This window comes from Syngnathoides biaculeatus, chromosome 19, assembly GCF_019802595.1.
Source record: "Syngnathoides biaculeatus isolate LvHL_M chromosome 19, ASM1980259v1, whole genome shotgun sequence".
In the NCBI taxonomy this organism is placed as follows: Eukaryota; Metazoa; Chordata; class Actinopteri; order Syngnathiformes; family Syngnathidae; genus Syngnathoides; species Syngnathoides biaculeatus.
In genome coordinates this window covers 12,624,282-12,640,099 of record NC_084658.1, presented here as the reverse complement: position 1 = coordinate 12,640,099, position 15,818 = coordinate 12,624,282, and the positions used below count along the sequence as shown (strand labels likewise).

Sequence of the window (15,818 nt, the reverse complement as noted above, 5' to 3'; positions counted from 1 at the left end):
GAAGGGAAAAATCACCAAAGAGGACGACATCCCCTCACTTTGCATTAACAAGCGCGGGAGGGGGGGGGGGACTGAATTCCATCCACAAATCAGATGCATCTATTCTCATTTGTTGTCCCTCTGTGGTTTCCCCGAGGTTATCCCGTCGCTAACAACCCCCCGCCACCCCTCAAGCCCCTCCCCTCCCTCTTTTTAGTCAGGCGGCTCTCGTTTAATTGGCTCTTTGAATGAGGTGTTTTCTTCCCAAGCCAAGCCAGGCAGTGCGGGGCTGTTAATTTGCTGCATCATGTGCTGGAAGGGAGGTGAGGGGGAGGGAGGTGGGGGAGAGGGAGGGGAGAAGTCCAGAAACCTTGTTAGATCCACCAAACGGGGGTGGGGGGGTGGGGGGGTGGGGGGGTGGGGGGGGGGAGTGAACGAGCTCATCAAGTCGGCCGCGGGGCCGGGGGTGCCGTCGCTCTACTGTACCTGCGGAAGTCCAAGAGGGTCCGCGCCGTGTTGGGGACGCCGCGGTCCATCCAGGAGAGGAAGTGGAACTGCGTGACGGTGCGCGTCTCGTTGGTGTGCAGGTTCTTCAGGTAGAAGCTCCGGACCAGGAAGTCCTCGCACCAGATGTGCTCGGACACCAGGTTCACCTGGACGCACACCGCCACACGTTTAAATCCATTCGTTCCGAAATTTGCGAGCGGCGGCGCGGCCCCGAGGGCGCGTTGTCATCTCCGAAAGCATCGATGAGAGCTGGGATCGCCAAACCGGGGTGTGCGCGCACTCCAGGGGGCGGGCAAGATCGTGATTGATTACAGCAGATTCGCAAACTGTGGTGTGCGTGATATTCATCGTGACTGATGAGATTGGAGATTCTCGAAGTGCGTTACGAGCACAGCCGCGGGGGGACGATGGTGCACTCTGGAATGCCCGAGGGATTAAAAGTGAGGTTTCCAGACTGTGGTTAACAAGCCTCAATGTAATTAAGCGGAGATTGCCAAACTGTGCTCACGCGCATGTGATAAACTTTAAAGTCCCGCTTTTAAATTGAACCCAGTGACCTTGAATGACGCAATACCGTGAAGCGCGTCTGGTGTCCAGAGGCGCCGTACCTCGTAGAAGTGGTAGACGTCAGATCCCTCGTCGGGCCAGTAGCGGTGACACTGCTTGACGCCGTTCTCCGAGACGGGCGTGAGCATGACGACCACCACGCAGCCGCTCTCCCACACCATCTGCGCACCGCACAGGAGACGCGGTCGGAATATTCCGCGTTACGAGCGGCCGGAGGGTGAGGACGGTGTGGATTTGTTCGTCCGAATAGAGCGGAAAAATGCAAACGTGCGCTCGGGAGAAAGGCAACAAGCCCACGGAAGCCATTAAGCCACGTGGGAATGATAACTCAAGTTTTATGAGCGTTCTGTAGTTTTATCAAATATGTACAGTACGTGCAACTTACACCGAGCTTTTGGTTTTCATATCGGGTTGGTAAAGAAAGACGTAGAAACGAAAAACATTGATGAACGACAAATGGATTGAGTAACTAGTTCGAGGAGCTTTAAACATCCAACGGCGACAGTCTCATTTTCGTTCCGTCCCGAAAAAGTTTTCCCACTTTTCCCAACAATCCGAGTTGTGGGTTTCACAGCCGGGCGGATAAAAGACTGACGCGCGTCTATTCACCTGGCACAAACGCCGCCAAACAGACGCAAAACAATTATCGGCATTTCATTGGCGGCGCACAGTTAGGATGCACTTTGCAGTTAAAAGCTAGCGAGGTATTGTGTTGCTAATTAACTGCGAGTCTTTTGTCGGGCAAGGAGCTTTGCGCACGGAAAGCAATTTTTACAGGAAGTCCCAACTTGAGAAAACTTTAGACGAGCGGTGGCGAAAGGGGCCCAGCTGCTCCCGCGCGACCCGTCATGCGACTGCGGAGGCCTCGCTAATTACGACAGTGGGCGTCTTATTAGCACGCGGGGACGCTATTTGGCCAGCGCCCATCATTTAATGCGCACCTCCACACGAGCGGCGGGCCATGCTTAACAGCGGGCTCGTAGCTCCAGGTGATTAATGGCGCACTGGGAACGGGATGGGGAATGCATCAGTGTCCTGGTCTTGAGTGCGAGACTCGCAGATACCACCAATACAGCGCAAGACAGCTCGACGCATGGATGTACTGACCAGCGAGCCATTTTATTGGTCAGAATTTGAGTTCTAGGCAAATCTAGCAGCCACTCATATTGTAGCTGTAACACGCCAGGGAGACCCATCATCTCCTTTCTGGGCTCATCAGTACAGCAACAATATTAGTCGTTCTACACAGATGCTCAAGAATATATGACTGCAAGTGTTGTTATATTGTCTGCTTGCATGTTGTTGCCACGGCATTTGGATTCAGTCCGTTGGGGGGGGGGTTGAAGGGGGGATTAGTAAAACATGAATTAATATTGTTTTGTTATAGTTTGTGTTTCTCTTCAGTTCAGATGTGTTTGATAGTCAATGGCTGTGTAACTCATACATTAATTGTTAAAGATTTACTCGTCGCGTAACACGGAATCATCTTTAATATTGCACATGTGACTCATTTATGACTTTAATTCATCAGGGAGGCTGCTTATTTGGCTTTGTAGGTGCTACCGTACTGGTTAAGTCTCACGTCCGTGGAATAACCTAGATCGTTATACCTTTTTTTTTTTTCCCTGGTGGAAAGTGGATTTGAACTTTATTTTAAGTTGAGGGAGGCGTTTATTTGACTTCAGTGGAAATTGGGCCATCTGGCTCCCGCTGTTTGAGGAAATATCAGTTTGAGTATTAAGCATTGTTTAAAGCGTCGGGGCTTGTTAAAAACACGGTTGAGTAAATATTTTTAGCAGGAAGAATGCACGCGAGACGCAAACCAGGGCTCGCCGATCTCCCGCTGAGCGCCCCCATCACAAAGCAAAGAACGCCGAAGCCAGATGTTTTATTTTCCCTCCCTTTCTCCCCACTGGGTGTGCCTCCGCCGTGATGATTTCCAAAACCTCACATGGCTGATGAAACAAACCAGGTTGAGTGACGGGAGTCTTACCTGCCAGAAGTCGGCCACGGTGGAGGGCAGCGGGCCCTGCGAGGCGATGTAAGTGGGGTTGCGGGGGTCGTGGTCCATCTGGGAGGGAGAGAACAAACAGCGTGACGCGGCGCTCGGAGGGCAGCTGACGGACAGAAACGCACGGGTCGAACGTCATCTTAAATCTCCCATCTGGACAGAGACCATCGCTTCCTTCCTTTATATGCTTTCCGTCCGCCAGTGGGATTCCCGCCCGAAAAGGTCACCTGCTTTGTAGACCCGGTGCAAAAACTAATTGCTGTGCGGAAGTCTTAAAGTCCTCGCGGTGTTGCCGACTGATTTTCATGGGGGTGCACATTGTGCGCATTTCGCACATTAGCAATGGCGCTAAACTGTGCTCAAATGAGGAGTCCATTAAAATGAACTGCACATAAAAATAGTCGTTAAAGTTTAAAGGCAAATGTACTGAACTTAAAAGGTAAATATAACTGAACTGTACCCAGGCAGTGATTCAATGATCAAGAACATCATGGATATTACACAGTTAATTGATGGTCATTATTGTCCCAAAAAAAAAAAAAAAAACATTTATAATTTGTTAATTCCATTTTTTTTTGTACCTGAAGTTTTTATTTGTAAAAAGTCTGGTGTTGCCTTCAAGAACAGTGTAAAAATGGTAATTTCCCCTACCAAAGAACCAAGTGACTTCAAAATGAACATACATGTCTAGTCTGGATATGTATTTCAATGAAATGAATCAAAAAATATTGTAAATTTGTCAATTTAGATGAGCTTTTCCCAAGTAATATAGGCCTAAACCTTTGTTGGTTTTAACCTTGGCTGCCAATTGTATTGCTTTTTTCTCTTTTTAGCATATTTTTTGCCCATCTATCAGGCTGCTGTTCCACGTCGAATTCTCCAGTCGGCGATCAATAAAGTCTTATCTCTATATTGGCAGCTGTGCCTAACGTAGGGTCTATAATGTCAATTATCTGTAAGTTAAAAAATAAGAATCTTTTATCTCCAATGATGCAAAGTTCTTAAATCATGACACGCATGGAAGAAACGTCTTTTGGACATTGCTGTACTTCAGTAAAACATTTTTTTTTTTTCATGCTTCCTGGTAAAGATTCCTCACGTTTTCTTTTTTGCCAGAGGAGGGGGTAAAAGGAAAAAAAAAAAGCCTCCCCCTCCTGCTGAAATGAAAGCCAAACGTGAGCGGTGCCGTTCCGTTTAGCCAATCTCAAGGACACAGACGCGCTGCCGCCGCCACGGCTTGAATACTAAAACGCCGACTTGAAAGAGCCGCCCCGCGTTTCGGCCCGTCGTCCTCTCCGCCGTTGTTATGAGGCGATTACGACAGCGTGGCCGTCCGAAAGTCGTTCTCTTTTGGTCTTGAGGTAAAACGACTCGCACAAAACGTCTTCTCGGCCTTCGCCACTTTCGCCGTGCGCCTTGACTTTGCCTTTTTTTTTTTTTTTTTTACAAAAGAAAGCTCACACGGTAAACGCCTGACGCAAGCTCACTGATACTCGTTCTGTCTTTTTGTTTTTGTGTCAGTTGCTTCTTCCTACTTTGGGTATTGTTCCTGCCTACATGGGTACCCCGTTAACGGTACCCGAGTACCCAGTTTGGATTAAAAGCAACGAGGAGGCCCGACAAACTACGTTCGCTCATCAGCTTCTCTGAACTTTCCGGGAAAGAAAAAGAACCCGATTATTTTTGGTCGGATGCTGCTGCCTCGCAGATAATGAAGAGGAAGAAGCTACATTGACAGACATAATTATCAGTTTTGCTCGACGCAGCCGGGGGGCCCTATTGTGGTGTAATTACCCTCCTTTCATCCACCACCCCCCCCCTCCCGTGCCTTGCCACTTCTTCGCCCACTCGCATCCCCTCGGTCGTTTAACCCCCAAAATGTTATTCGCTGTTGCGCGCAACCTTGAAAAGGCTACGTGTGAATACGCCATCAGAGAAAATGGAGCACGTAAAAAGCGCGGATTGTTTGTTTGAGAGGCGTATTCAGCTTTTAGCGCGGCTCCCTCGTCTATCTGCTCGGAAAAAAAAAATCCTGGGCGCCGTGTTTGAAACGCGCAACTTCCTGTTGCTTTGATGCAGGTCCCTTTGCGGAAGCCTCCGGGGAAATCACAACTGACAACATGTTGGGGGTGGTGGGAGTACTTGGGAAAAAAAAAATAGCCTTGGAACCTCTCCCACATACTTTTGGATATATCTGGAGATGCAAAAGATGCGCACCTTAGTTAGCTTGTTTTGTATTGATTGTGGAGGGGGGGCTCAATACACTCAAATCGATGATGAGCCAAACACAGAAAGAGCAGATACAAGCCATAAAAAACATTCCGACTGCACGATACTCACGATCGGGCTGGCATTGATGTAATCAGAGCCGCTGTGATTATTCTCCGCTTTCAAGGTGATCCTCGAATGATCATCTGAAACAAAGATGCATAATTCATTAGCGTATTTTCCCTCCCCGAAAAAAAAAACCCCAACCCAACCAACAACGGAATACCGCACGTCTCAGCAGCAAAATGAAGCCGAGAGGGCCCGCGTGGGGAGAAGAGGGCCTTCATCGCGCTTTCATCACACACACAAGTCCAGAACCTATAAAAGAAGGTCCCTCAAGTCCTCGGTATCTCCATGAAAACCTACACACTCGGTGTTCGCCTTGGGTGAGTGCCCAGCTTCTAATCTCAGACTTTCAAGTGTTATAACCAGTCAAGAGTGGGTGTTTGTGTCACGCTTGATTGACAGTTCCTCAAAAAAAAAAAAAAAAAAAAAAAAAAAAAACAAGCCGACTGCCACTTGGCATCGGCAAATTCCTTCAATGGAGCGCGACAATCTGCGACGTGAACATTTGTGAGCCCGCCGCAGTTGGTGATTGTTCAGGTGCCGGTTCGGATGAAGAAGTGGCGCAGGTTTGGTATTCCACTTTCAATTTTTGCTGTTACATAACGCTTGCTTCGGGGCTGAGTGTTCAGAGTGATCCGGGAGATGGAACCAAAATTGAACTACAAGGCAGCTGGCACTTGACATTTACGTGTACCGTTGCTGACTGCCGAAGTACTCTTCTTGAATGATCTGAGTGACGTTATACCCCCAGTATTGTTTGTGGCTTCCTGGTTATTGTTGCTGACGACGAAAGGGTTGTTCTTGACCACATGAAGTGAGTACCTGCATTCCCGACTATTGCCCGAGTATTGTTTGTGACTACCTTCACTTCTGAATACTGTAATTCCCGGGCTACAGAGTGCACCTGGTTACAAGCCTCTCCGAGTACATTTGTAAAGGAAATACCATTTGGTACATACATACGCCGCAGCCGTGTAAAAGCCGCAAGTGCCCACATTGAAACACGCGATATTTCCGAAGAAAGACGGAACACTATAAGAGTTTAATGCTAACTTTAGTGCTAGCATAGCACTGCGCTAAAGCTAGCGCAAACAGGGCCGTTTAAAATAAAACTTACTGGTACACGTCAGGAACACAGCAGCAACACGCCAGCGCATCGCTAACAAGGCCGGTAAAAGTCACTTCCTTGGCACATATATTCCATCGGTCTCATTCTTACCTTTTCCGAGTGCCCCCTTGCGGCCGTTAGAAAAAAAATGCACAAATTAGCCGCAACAGCGCATAAACCACAGGGGGGGACGCGTGTCAAAAAAGTTGCGGCTTGTAGGCAGGCGAAAGCCGGCTGAGAGCAAAAAGCACTTACATGCTAGGACGGCATCTGAGCGGTTCTTCCTGGTGCTCTGCTCGCTCTGCGCCACGCTGCAGGTGCCGGGTTCTGCCTGGTACGAGCAAAGGGCCTCCCACTCGCGCTCCAGACGGTTCTTGTTCTTCAAGTGGTCCTCCATGTAGGACTGAGGGAACACAAGATTCCAATTTCACACCACGATCGTGAAAAGGTGCCCAGGCTGAGAAAGGTTGCGGGTGGAGAAACTAATTTTTTATTTTTATTTTTTTTTTGAGTTGGAGGGCGACGGAAAACACAATTAAGACTCCTGAGAGGTTTGTTAGCTGCGGAAATACTTGAGGGGTGTTTCAGTGTCGCCCTTTACTGCTTGCACTGCCACTGATAAGATTGTCTGCGGTTAAGCTGTCGATCGCGGAGGACGAAATCGAATTCGCTACAGGGACAAAGATGGCAAAAGAGACGGGGGACGCCTGTCCGTGTGTATTCCCCCAAACCAGGCCAAGTCTTGGGGGCGCTTAGAGGACGGAGCTGGCGAGACGATTTTTTTTTCACACAGGCGCCATATTCTCCCACTTTCCGTCCCGTATGATGGCTCCCCTCCCGTACGGGGGTTAAATGGTTTACTCCGCTATTGTGCGGGGTGGAAGATTACAGACTCATAAACTGATGTCAGGGATCAGCTGGCTAATACAATGAAAGTGATACCCACACGCGCGCCGGGTTTATCCCATATTAAAGGCGGCGTAGGTAGGCTGAGCGCCTTCATTGTTACAGTCTGCCACTGTCTGTCAAACGCTAAAAGCGGAGTGAAAAACACAAATGCAGCATGGCTGATAATCACAAATAGGCCTGTCCAGCGCACAATGGATAATTGCCCTTTGATGGCTAATGAATTCACGTTTTCAGTCTTTAAGACGCTTACAAATGGACCTAATGATGGGAATCAAAGTTTATTGTTTGATATGCAAGCAAAAGTGCCACCGAGGTCCTAAAATCAAGAGCTCGTGATTAATGCGTGCACATAATGAGACAGCACAGTGTGTTCCACCTCCACCTTTAATGGCAGGCTCCTAAAATCTAATTGTTCTCTGCTGTTGCCGGGAGCTTTTAATTTCACGCAAGAAAATAATCCATAAATTACCCATATTTGCATGCGTGTGTGACCCGGTCTTTTTCTGACTACCTGGGTATTTATTGTTCCTGTCTTTGGGTCGACCGCCCAAGCATTACTACTGAATATTTTGGGAACGGTTGTTTGTTTCTGACAAACCAAGTGTGGTCGCGGAACTACAGTATAACTCATGTATACTTGGGTATAACTCTTAGCTACTTAAGTATTGCTTGATACTACCCAACTATGGTTCCTGATTACTCAAGTGTTGCTCCTGATTACTGGAGCATCGCTCCTTAGTACTTCAATACCGGTCCTTCCTACCTGAGTAATGCTCTGACCTGAGTAACGCCAGAGTATTGTCCCTGATCATCTGAGCAATGACTTGACAACCGTGGTATTGTTCCAGTCTACCTGACCATTTTTACTGACTGAGTATTGGATCCTGTGCAAATCAGTATTGTAAATGACTACCTGAGTATCACTCCAGAAAACTTGGGTGACGCCCTTTCCGATCTAAGATTACCTGAGGATCGTTTCCCACAATTTGATCATTATTCAACCCACCAAAGTCCTGTTCCTGACTATGTGAGTATTGTTTACCACTACCTGATGATTGTTCCAGACTACTTGGGCATTGTTCCGTCCTTGTTAAGTATTTGTTCCTGACTATTTGAGTCTTAACGCTGATCTCCGTCTTCTTCCCGACAACCTGAGTCGGAAAGTACTTGTGCACGGGTAGGATATTTGAATATCCTTCCCCCGCCGCCTGTCACCTGTCATGTTGTACTCTCTCTTTGCGCGCCTCTCCCAGCATCCCATCCGCTCCCAAGCACATCACATTCTTTTCAAACGACATCCTGAATTGATTGCCTTCTACATTCATATTTTCGCCTTAACGCCGCGTAGCCGGCGGCCACCTTATCAAGGCGGCGAGCTCCCGGCGAGAGGCGGCCGACCGTGGCTTATTCCGCAGACGGGCTAGCGAAGGTTTAACGAATGAGGGGTGGGGGTGGTGGTGGTGGGGGGGGGGGGGGAGATTACGTGTGCCAATCAGGGACTCTGGATGTGGGAGGCCCGGGTGTCAGGGAAACAATGTCTAATCCTATAAGCAGTCTGATCAGCGGCCCAGGCTGCTGGGTGAAATTGGGATGAAGGCGGACCACAAACAACAGGTAACTCATTACTGTCAAATTAAAAACAACAGTAGCCCACAACAGTCTGGAAAGGGAAATGAAAAAAAAATACAAAAAAAATAATTTATGCATGCCTTCTATTATTAAAGCGATAACATTTTAAAAATGAGATAGGGGCCTGCACACCGACTGCCCAAATGAGGACAAGCGGTATGGAAAATGGATTGATGAATAATCGATCATTTGATAAGATAAATTTATATTTTACATAAACGCATGAACCATTTTTTTTTAAAAAGCTCTTCCATGTAACACCTGGCCTATCATCCCATTTTAAAAAAATCAACGGTGGCCCTAGAGCACAAAAGATTGCCTACCCCTGTGATAGATCTGAAATAAAAATTGCAATTGTATGGCGACTGTCATCTGTAAAATTAAATTAAACAGCCCAGAGATATGAGAATTTGTCATCGCACTGAGGGCAACATTCCAAACAAACGTATGGACGCCACAAGCTCTACTCGCTGTTTCCGAGGCAAGGACAGAGAAGAATGTTTTTTGCATGTGGCCTGTGCGGCGCTGTCCATGGTGCTGTCGGGATCACGGAGGCTAATACTCCGTTTGCACAGTTCAGGGAATATTATTTATCACCTGGGATATATTCCAAAACCACCCGCAGTTTGGGGGGGGGGTAGAACCCCTTAATCGTGGTGTTCATGTGTTTTGCTATTCTCCTGGTGCTAAATAAGGGGTTGGAACCCCTTTATAGGCAACTATGGCTCTCCTTTCCCAATTTATGGGTGCAGCAACTTGCAAGTTTTTTTTAGTTATGAGCCGATGCTTGGTTGATATATATATATATTTTTTTGCTTTGTGTTGCAACCTTCAAATATGATGCCTGCATGAGTGATGTGTAAAAAAAAAAAAAAACATGGAGTAATTAAGGTATTGCAATGCCCTGACAAGTGGGTAAGGAGAGCTGCAGTCGTCGAGCAGTTTATTGAACGGGACAAATATTCAAAACCATATACAAAGTCATCAGCAAGGAACGAGTTCAGTTCTATCTCCTGATGTCACCCCTAGGACCACGCCCGTTAAATGCATACATTCAACACACAAATACTCCAGTATTTACTTAAGTAAAACCAGTCTATTTGGCTCAAGCAACTTTGTTGAACTGAGAGGAGGAACTTTATTCAGCCTTGAATCGTAAAAAAAAATACTTGTCCACCATCTTTTAACATCTAAAGGTAATTACAAACCTTTTTGGGTGGGTGTCAGTAACTCTTGCATTTTCGCTACATTACAGAACAAATTACACTCTTAAGTAAACGTTTGTGAATCCCTTTGCAAATCTTTTATGGTTAAATCTCATTCACTGCCACACCTCCCACTTAAAGAGCATATTTAAGTTCTTAAGCGGTCAAAAGCAGTGAAGGTTAATTAAGAGCTATATAAATAAACTGTATCGTGTGAAAACCCTTAAAAAAAAGTCACTTACAAATCTGCAATATAACAGTGGCCCTGAACGATGAACTACAATAAGGGGGAAACACTCGTCAGCCATTTTGGATATTGGGAGAGGGACTGGCTATGCAAAACAGCAAACGGTGTGTCAAAACGGCTCTGAATAAACAACAGGGAAATGATGACTCAGCACATGGACGCTTCCAATTGCACTTTGGAAGTTACACAAGACTTTTTTTTGGGGGGGGTGGTGTGAGAGCTTCGGAACACTGCGTATTCATCACCCTTCTACACACGCCGCGCCGCTCCAAACGGCGAGAGAGCGACGGAGAGATGAGATGAGAGGGGCAAATATAGGCCCGAGATGAGCGATAAGAAGGCAATCACACACATGGTTTCACGGGGGTGGGGGTGTGGGTGGGGAATGACGGCCAGAATGTTAAGAAGAGACCCTCGTGAGTGAACCCTTTCCTAACCAATAAAATACAACCTCTTCAAATGATTAAAATAAATTCAGAAAAATAAAGCGTGGGTTTTGTATCGTGCTTCTTTCCATATTTAGTGTTTGAGAAAGTAATCATAATTAAAAATAGATATTAAAAAAATCCAATAAATAAAATAATTAAAAATATGTTTAAAATGGAAATACATGAATAAAAAAATACACCATGAGATACAGCAGCAACAATTAAAAACAAAAAGAATAAAATAAAATAACAACATTAAACCAAAAATTGTAAATTAATAAAAAAATAAATAAATATGAAACTAAACAAAATTTGTGGCCGTATGTTGAAGTCTCACTTGAGTAACAAAAAAAAAAAAAATTCTGGGTGAAGGACTAAAATGGTGCTGGGGTTGATTTCTGTTGGGTCGCCAACTATCAGTGCAAAATAATAAAACAATAACACAAGTCATGATACACGGTAATAACAAATTCATGTCTGTTGTGTTTTGCAGCATTCGTTTATGTACGGCAGGTGCATCACAATGGACTCTGCATTCAATGATAACCACTTCCTGTACACACACAAACATCTTTTGAATATCTGTCGCCGTATATGTCAATGCGTCACGTCTATGAGTACACTTGGACCCCAAGTTCTGATGTGGCCTTTCAAACTATAGGACGGATCGCTCGCCACGTTGCGTTTGCTGCTATGGAGAAGCTACGGCTACTAGTAATAACAGCACGCCTTCTAGAAATGATTCACAGCGCCCCTTTTTTTGTTGTTAGCGCGCCGCTATTGTCGTCACGTTCAAAGAGGGGGCTCGGCACAAACAAGCCTTGACGAGTGTAAGAAAAAGCCATCTATTAGCAGCGGTACAAGGCATTACTCACATTCCCTCTCATTCATTACAGCCTCCCCCCCGTATAATAGGCAGACACGGCGTGTGATGAATGCGGTCGCCATTAATGGAAACACTGCCAGGCATCTATCCGTCTCTTTTATCAGGCTTGTCTCAAATGAATGACGTGCTGGAAAATTAAAACAATCTATTCTGTGCGTGTGTGGAAGGAAAGGATTTTCCACCCAAAAACAAACAAAACCGGGTGGAAAAAAAAGAAGACAATTACTACCAACATCCCAAAGGCAATCACATACGGGGACATATTACAGGCAAAAAAAAAAAAAAAATTGATCGGGGGAGAAAAAAAAGTCTGGCTTATTTTGCTGGAGGAGCGAGCGGGTAAATGACAGCGCTGAGATAAAGACACAAAATCACACAGCGGAGCACCAAAAGTGGGGGGAAAAAAACCCCAACCCAGTAGAGATAAAAAGCAGGATGAAATGATAAGAGTTCTAAAGAGGATGAGGTGAGCCAAGAATGACAAACAGATATATATATTTAAACACAGATACTGTCAATCCGTCAAAAGTTATGCATTTCTAACACTTCTAAAGATGACTATTAAACATGCTCGAAATGGAATCAGCATAAATGGAGCCGTTTGGGGCCGCACATATTGCACATACTAGAAACCGCCTCTGATCACGGAATACTCAATCACTGTTCCCTCTAATTTTTGACGTGTCTGAGCAAACACACTAAGCCCGTGAGCGCCCCCTTTGACCACTGTGAGCAACATCAAACGTATGCACAGTGGTGAGATCAGTGTCATCCATTGAAGTTACGTGGCTCATTAAAAGTTTCAGATTACATTCCCGTCTGAACATTTTTAAGAACAATTTTGCGTTTTTGCAAACTTACACTGAAAACGTAAAAATTGCTAACCAAACCAAGCCAACTATGAACTATAAATTTCAAATGTCACTTTCAACTTTGTTTGATTTTTTTTTTTTTTAACCCACAATGATATCCCCGTCTGTTTTTCTTGATGTAAAACTGAACTATTGCTTGCAGAATATCTTGAGCAATGCATGTTGAAAGCTGAATGATGCTCCCAAACAGTTTTAAGGTTAATGTTATGTCGCCTCCTATATTTAAAACACAGAATTAGCTTTTTGGGCACAGAATCATCCGTGCTTTCATCCTCAATCAGGCTGTGAAAAGGTGGAATTTTAACATTACACACCATCCCATCCTACACTTTCGACTTTGGCTTCAGACCAGACATTTTTAGTCAAAAAACAGAATGTCGTCTAATTTCAACACTTTTTCCTCCACCGTGTTTGTAATTCTCAGTGTAACCCTTTAAGAGCAGAGGTGGGCGGGGTCAGATAAAGTCGGAAGTAGAGCGTGTGGCTGAGCAGCAGCTTTGTGAGAGGCAGTGTGCTGCTGTGTTAAAAAAAAAAAAAAAAAAAAAAGATGTCATGCTGTAGTTCACTGCTCTGGATCATTTTTCATCTGCGCGGAGAGTGTGCGACAAGTGCGCGGTTGCGCAGCTTAGAGGGAACATTGAACTCAATACCTGCAAAACACCGTAATGTCAGAAATCGAGTGTCAACTGCCTGACAAGTGGTCAGTTGGCAACCATCTTTTTGGATAATTCATTTGATATGACTTGATTCTGAACATGTTTACTTTTTTCTTTATTGTCAATCAGACACGCAAACCCTTGCGAGGGTTTGACTTACCGACCATGTGCCAAAATTCTGCCAAAAGCCCAAAAAACAGAACGCGACGGCAACTGCCTTTCCATCGTTGTTCGTCTTTTGAGCAACACTTAATGGTGTGATCTTGAAATACTGAACTAGTTGAGAGTAAACTAGTTGATCGCATCGCTCACCAGTATCATGTGCCCGGTGGAGATGTCCATGTTGGACGGCACGGGTTCCTCGCACCAGGACGAGGTGCTGCTGCGCGTGGACGGGCTTCCGGCCCCGGGACCGTCGCTGAACTGGGACGACACGCTGTTGAGCCGCGAGTTGCGGAGAGTCTCTGGACGCTCTGCGCGCTCCGACGCCCGGATGGCCATCCGCTGGCGACACAGCTCCTGGGCAGAAAAAAAAAAAAAAAAAGAGGGGGTGTCCATTAGACAAATATGGAGCATTCCGATCACTTGATGCAATGCTTTTGACTATAGTTGCTGCTGTTCACATTGAAATGAACGCATATTTTGTACACTTTTCCATTCACATCTACATATAAAATCTCGATTATTCCTACATACGTATAGAAACTGCCGCTCTCATCCCGCCCGGTCTCATTGCTTTGCGTTGTAAATGTATCCGCAGGATATTTGCGGATGATTGATTCACTGATGTTATCGTTGTAATGTGCTACTACATGTCCACGTCGAAGCCATAAATCTGGAATTGCAGGCGTGAGGAAAGCGCGTGCCTTCCAGAAGGAGCGCAGGGCTGATTGTGAAATTCTTGAAAAACAATATGCCGCGCCACGCACTCGTCAAACAAATCAGACATTTAAAAGATGGATTAAGGAGCCCCACCCCACCCAAACAAAGCAGCCGAGCTCATCCATCATTCAAATAACCAGCCGGGACTGGGATGCATTCATGCATTATATTTTGATGGATATCTCCAGTTTGCCAAACAAAAAGTGCTTCCCCCTTCTTTTATCAAGATTACAACTTTTCAAGTGACTCAGCTTTTATTTATTCATTTTTTAAAAGATTGCAGTCAAAATATAAAGATGAGCCATTGTTCTACTCATTAAAAATAGAGAGGAGCCTACTTTTTGTGATTTTATTTCCCATTAAAAAAATAAAAAAAAGTTTCCAAGCAATACTGGTCTCAGTAACACATGGAATATTACAATATAGTGTTCCTCTATGTTTGTTGAAATGAAGACTATTGATTATTCAAGTATGCTTTTCTACTACACTGAAATTGATCAGTCTCATTACCTAAATACTGTAAAAATATGTACACGCTGTATACGCGTATTCTTGCTGCTTTATGCTTACATCAAGTGTTGATTACATATCCTGCTCATAATGATTATTAATCCACGTTGCCACATACAATGCTGCAGAGTACTTTTGTTTACATTCAGATACAGTATTTATTATTCAAGTATACTTCAAGTACAACGGCGCCCCAATTAAACTTTTGCTCTCATTCTGCTCAGTCTTATTCCAAATATGAACATAGAAGTATATTTGGAGCTCTTTGATATTCTTCTTCTTGTGCTCCTACTCTCCAACATAATGTTGAAAAAAAAAAAAAAAAAAAAAAAGGAAACGATAATTTCCCCATTGTGGGAGTAATAAAGGCTTATTCTATCTTCTTCTATGTGTCATTTCTTATCTGTGGAAGTCACCCCAATCTTGAAAAAGCATCGTGTACCGTTTGGGCCACATACGCTTCCTTTCAAATTCATTTCCATGCTCAATAACGGCTGAGGCCTCAGAAAAGGCATTGCGGAAGGCAGCACACGCTATCTGCTGATCTATCAACGTGATATTTCCCCGAGGGCTGCAGGGCCTACTAAACCCTGCTCCTGGATCTGCTCTCCCCCCCCCCCCCCGATCTCCTCCCGCCACCGTCAAGACTTTAATGATTAGAGTCATGAAGCGGCGCCCCGAGCCTTGGGGCAACATCCAAGTCCACCTCATAAGTCATTCCGACTTCCCCGCCGTCGCCCGACCTGAATGCAGAGGGGAGATACGGACGGGTTCTTAAGACCCGGACCTCCTTTCAAAGTGAGAATAGCAACAAGAGGGAACATCAGGAATCCGCACTTGCACCGGGGGTCGGCGTTTGACATTTTTGACTCTCCTTCCAAGCGGGAGCCAGTCAGTATTGCTCCGCATTTTGACCAAGACCAAGAAGAAAACGGCAACAATTACAAAAAAGAAGGTTTTTAGTTCTTTATTGGCATTCCGAGTTGAGGTTTGCCGTCAAACTACACATTAAGCTAAAAGCATTACACCCCGTGTATTTAAAACCACCACACAAGTGTGTTCGTAGTCCGCTTAGCCTGATGCTAACT

At 45.3% G+C, this 15,818-nt stretch overlaps 1 protein-coding gene across 1 annotated transcript in view; it reads right to left on the bottom strand.

The window, feature by feature from the left end:
- ptprn2 (protein tyrosine phosphatase receptor type N2) overlaps positions 1-15,818 on the bottom strand; it is a 110,201-nt gene that overhangs the window by 9,901 nt on the left and 84,482 nt on the right. The window contains exons 13-18 of the mRNA XM_061805863.1: positions 13,651-13,857; positions 6,762-6,909; positions 5,405-5,478; positions 3,047-3,124; positions 1,095-1,214; positions 466-632 (exon numbers count right to left, since the gene is read on the bottom strand). Of these exons, the coding sequence (XP_061661847.1) occupies positions 466-632; positions 1,095-1,214; positions 3,047-3,124; positions 5,405-5,478; positions 6,762-6,909; positions 13,651-13,857 (794 nt within the window). The remainder of the gene's footprint in view (positions 1-465; positions 633-1,094; positions 1,215-3,046; positions 3,125-5,404; positions 5,479-6,761; positions 6,910-13,650; positions 13,858-15,818) is intronic.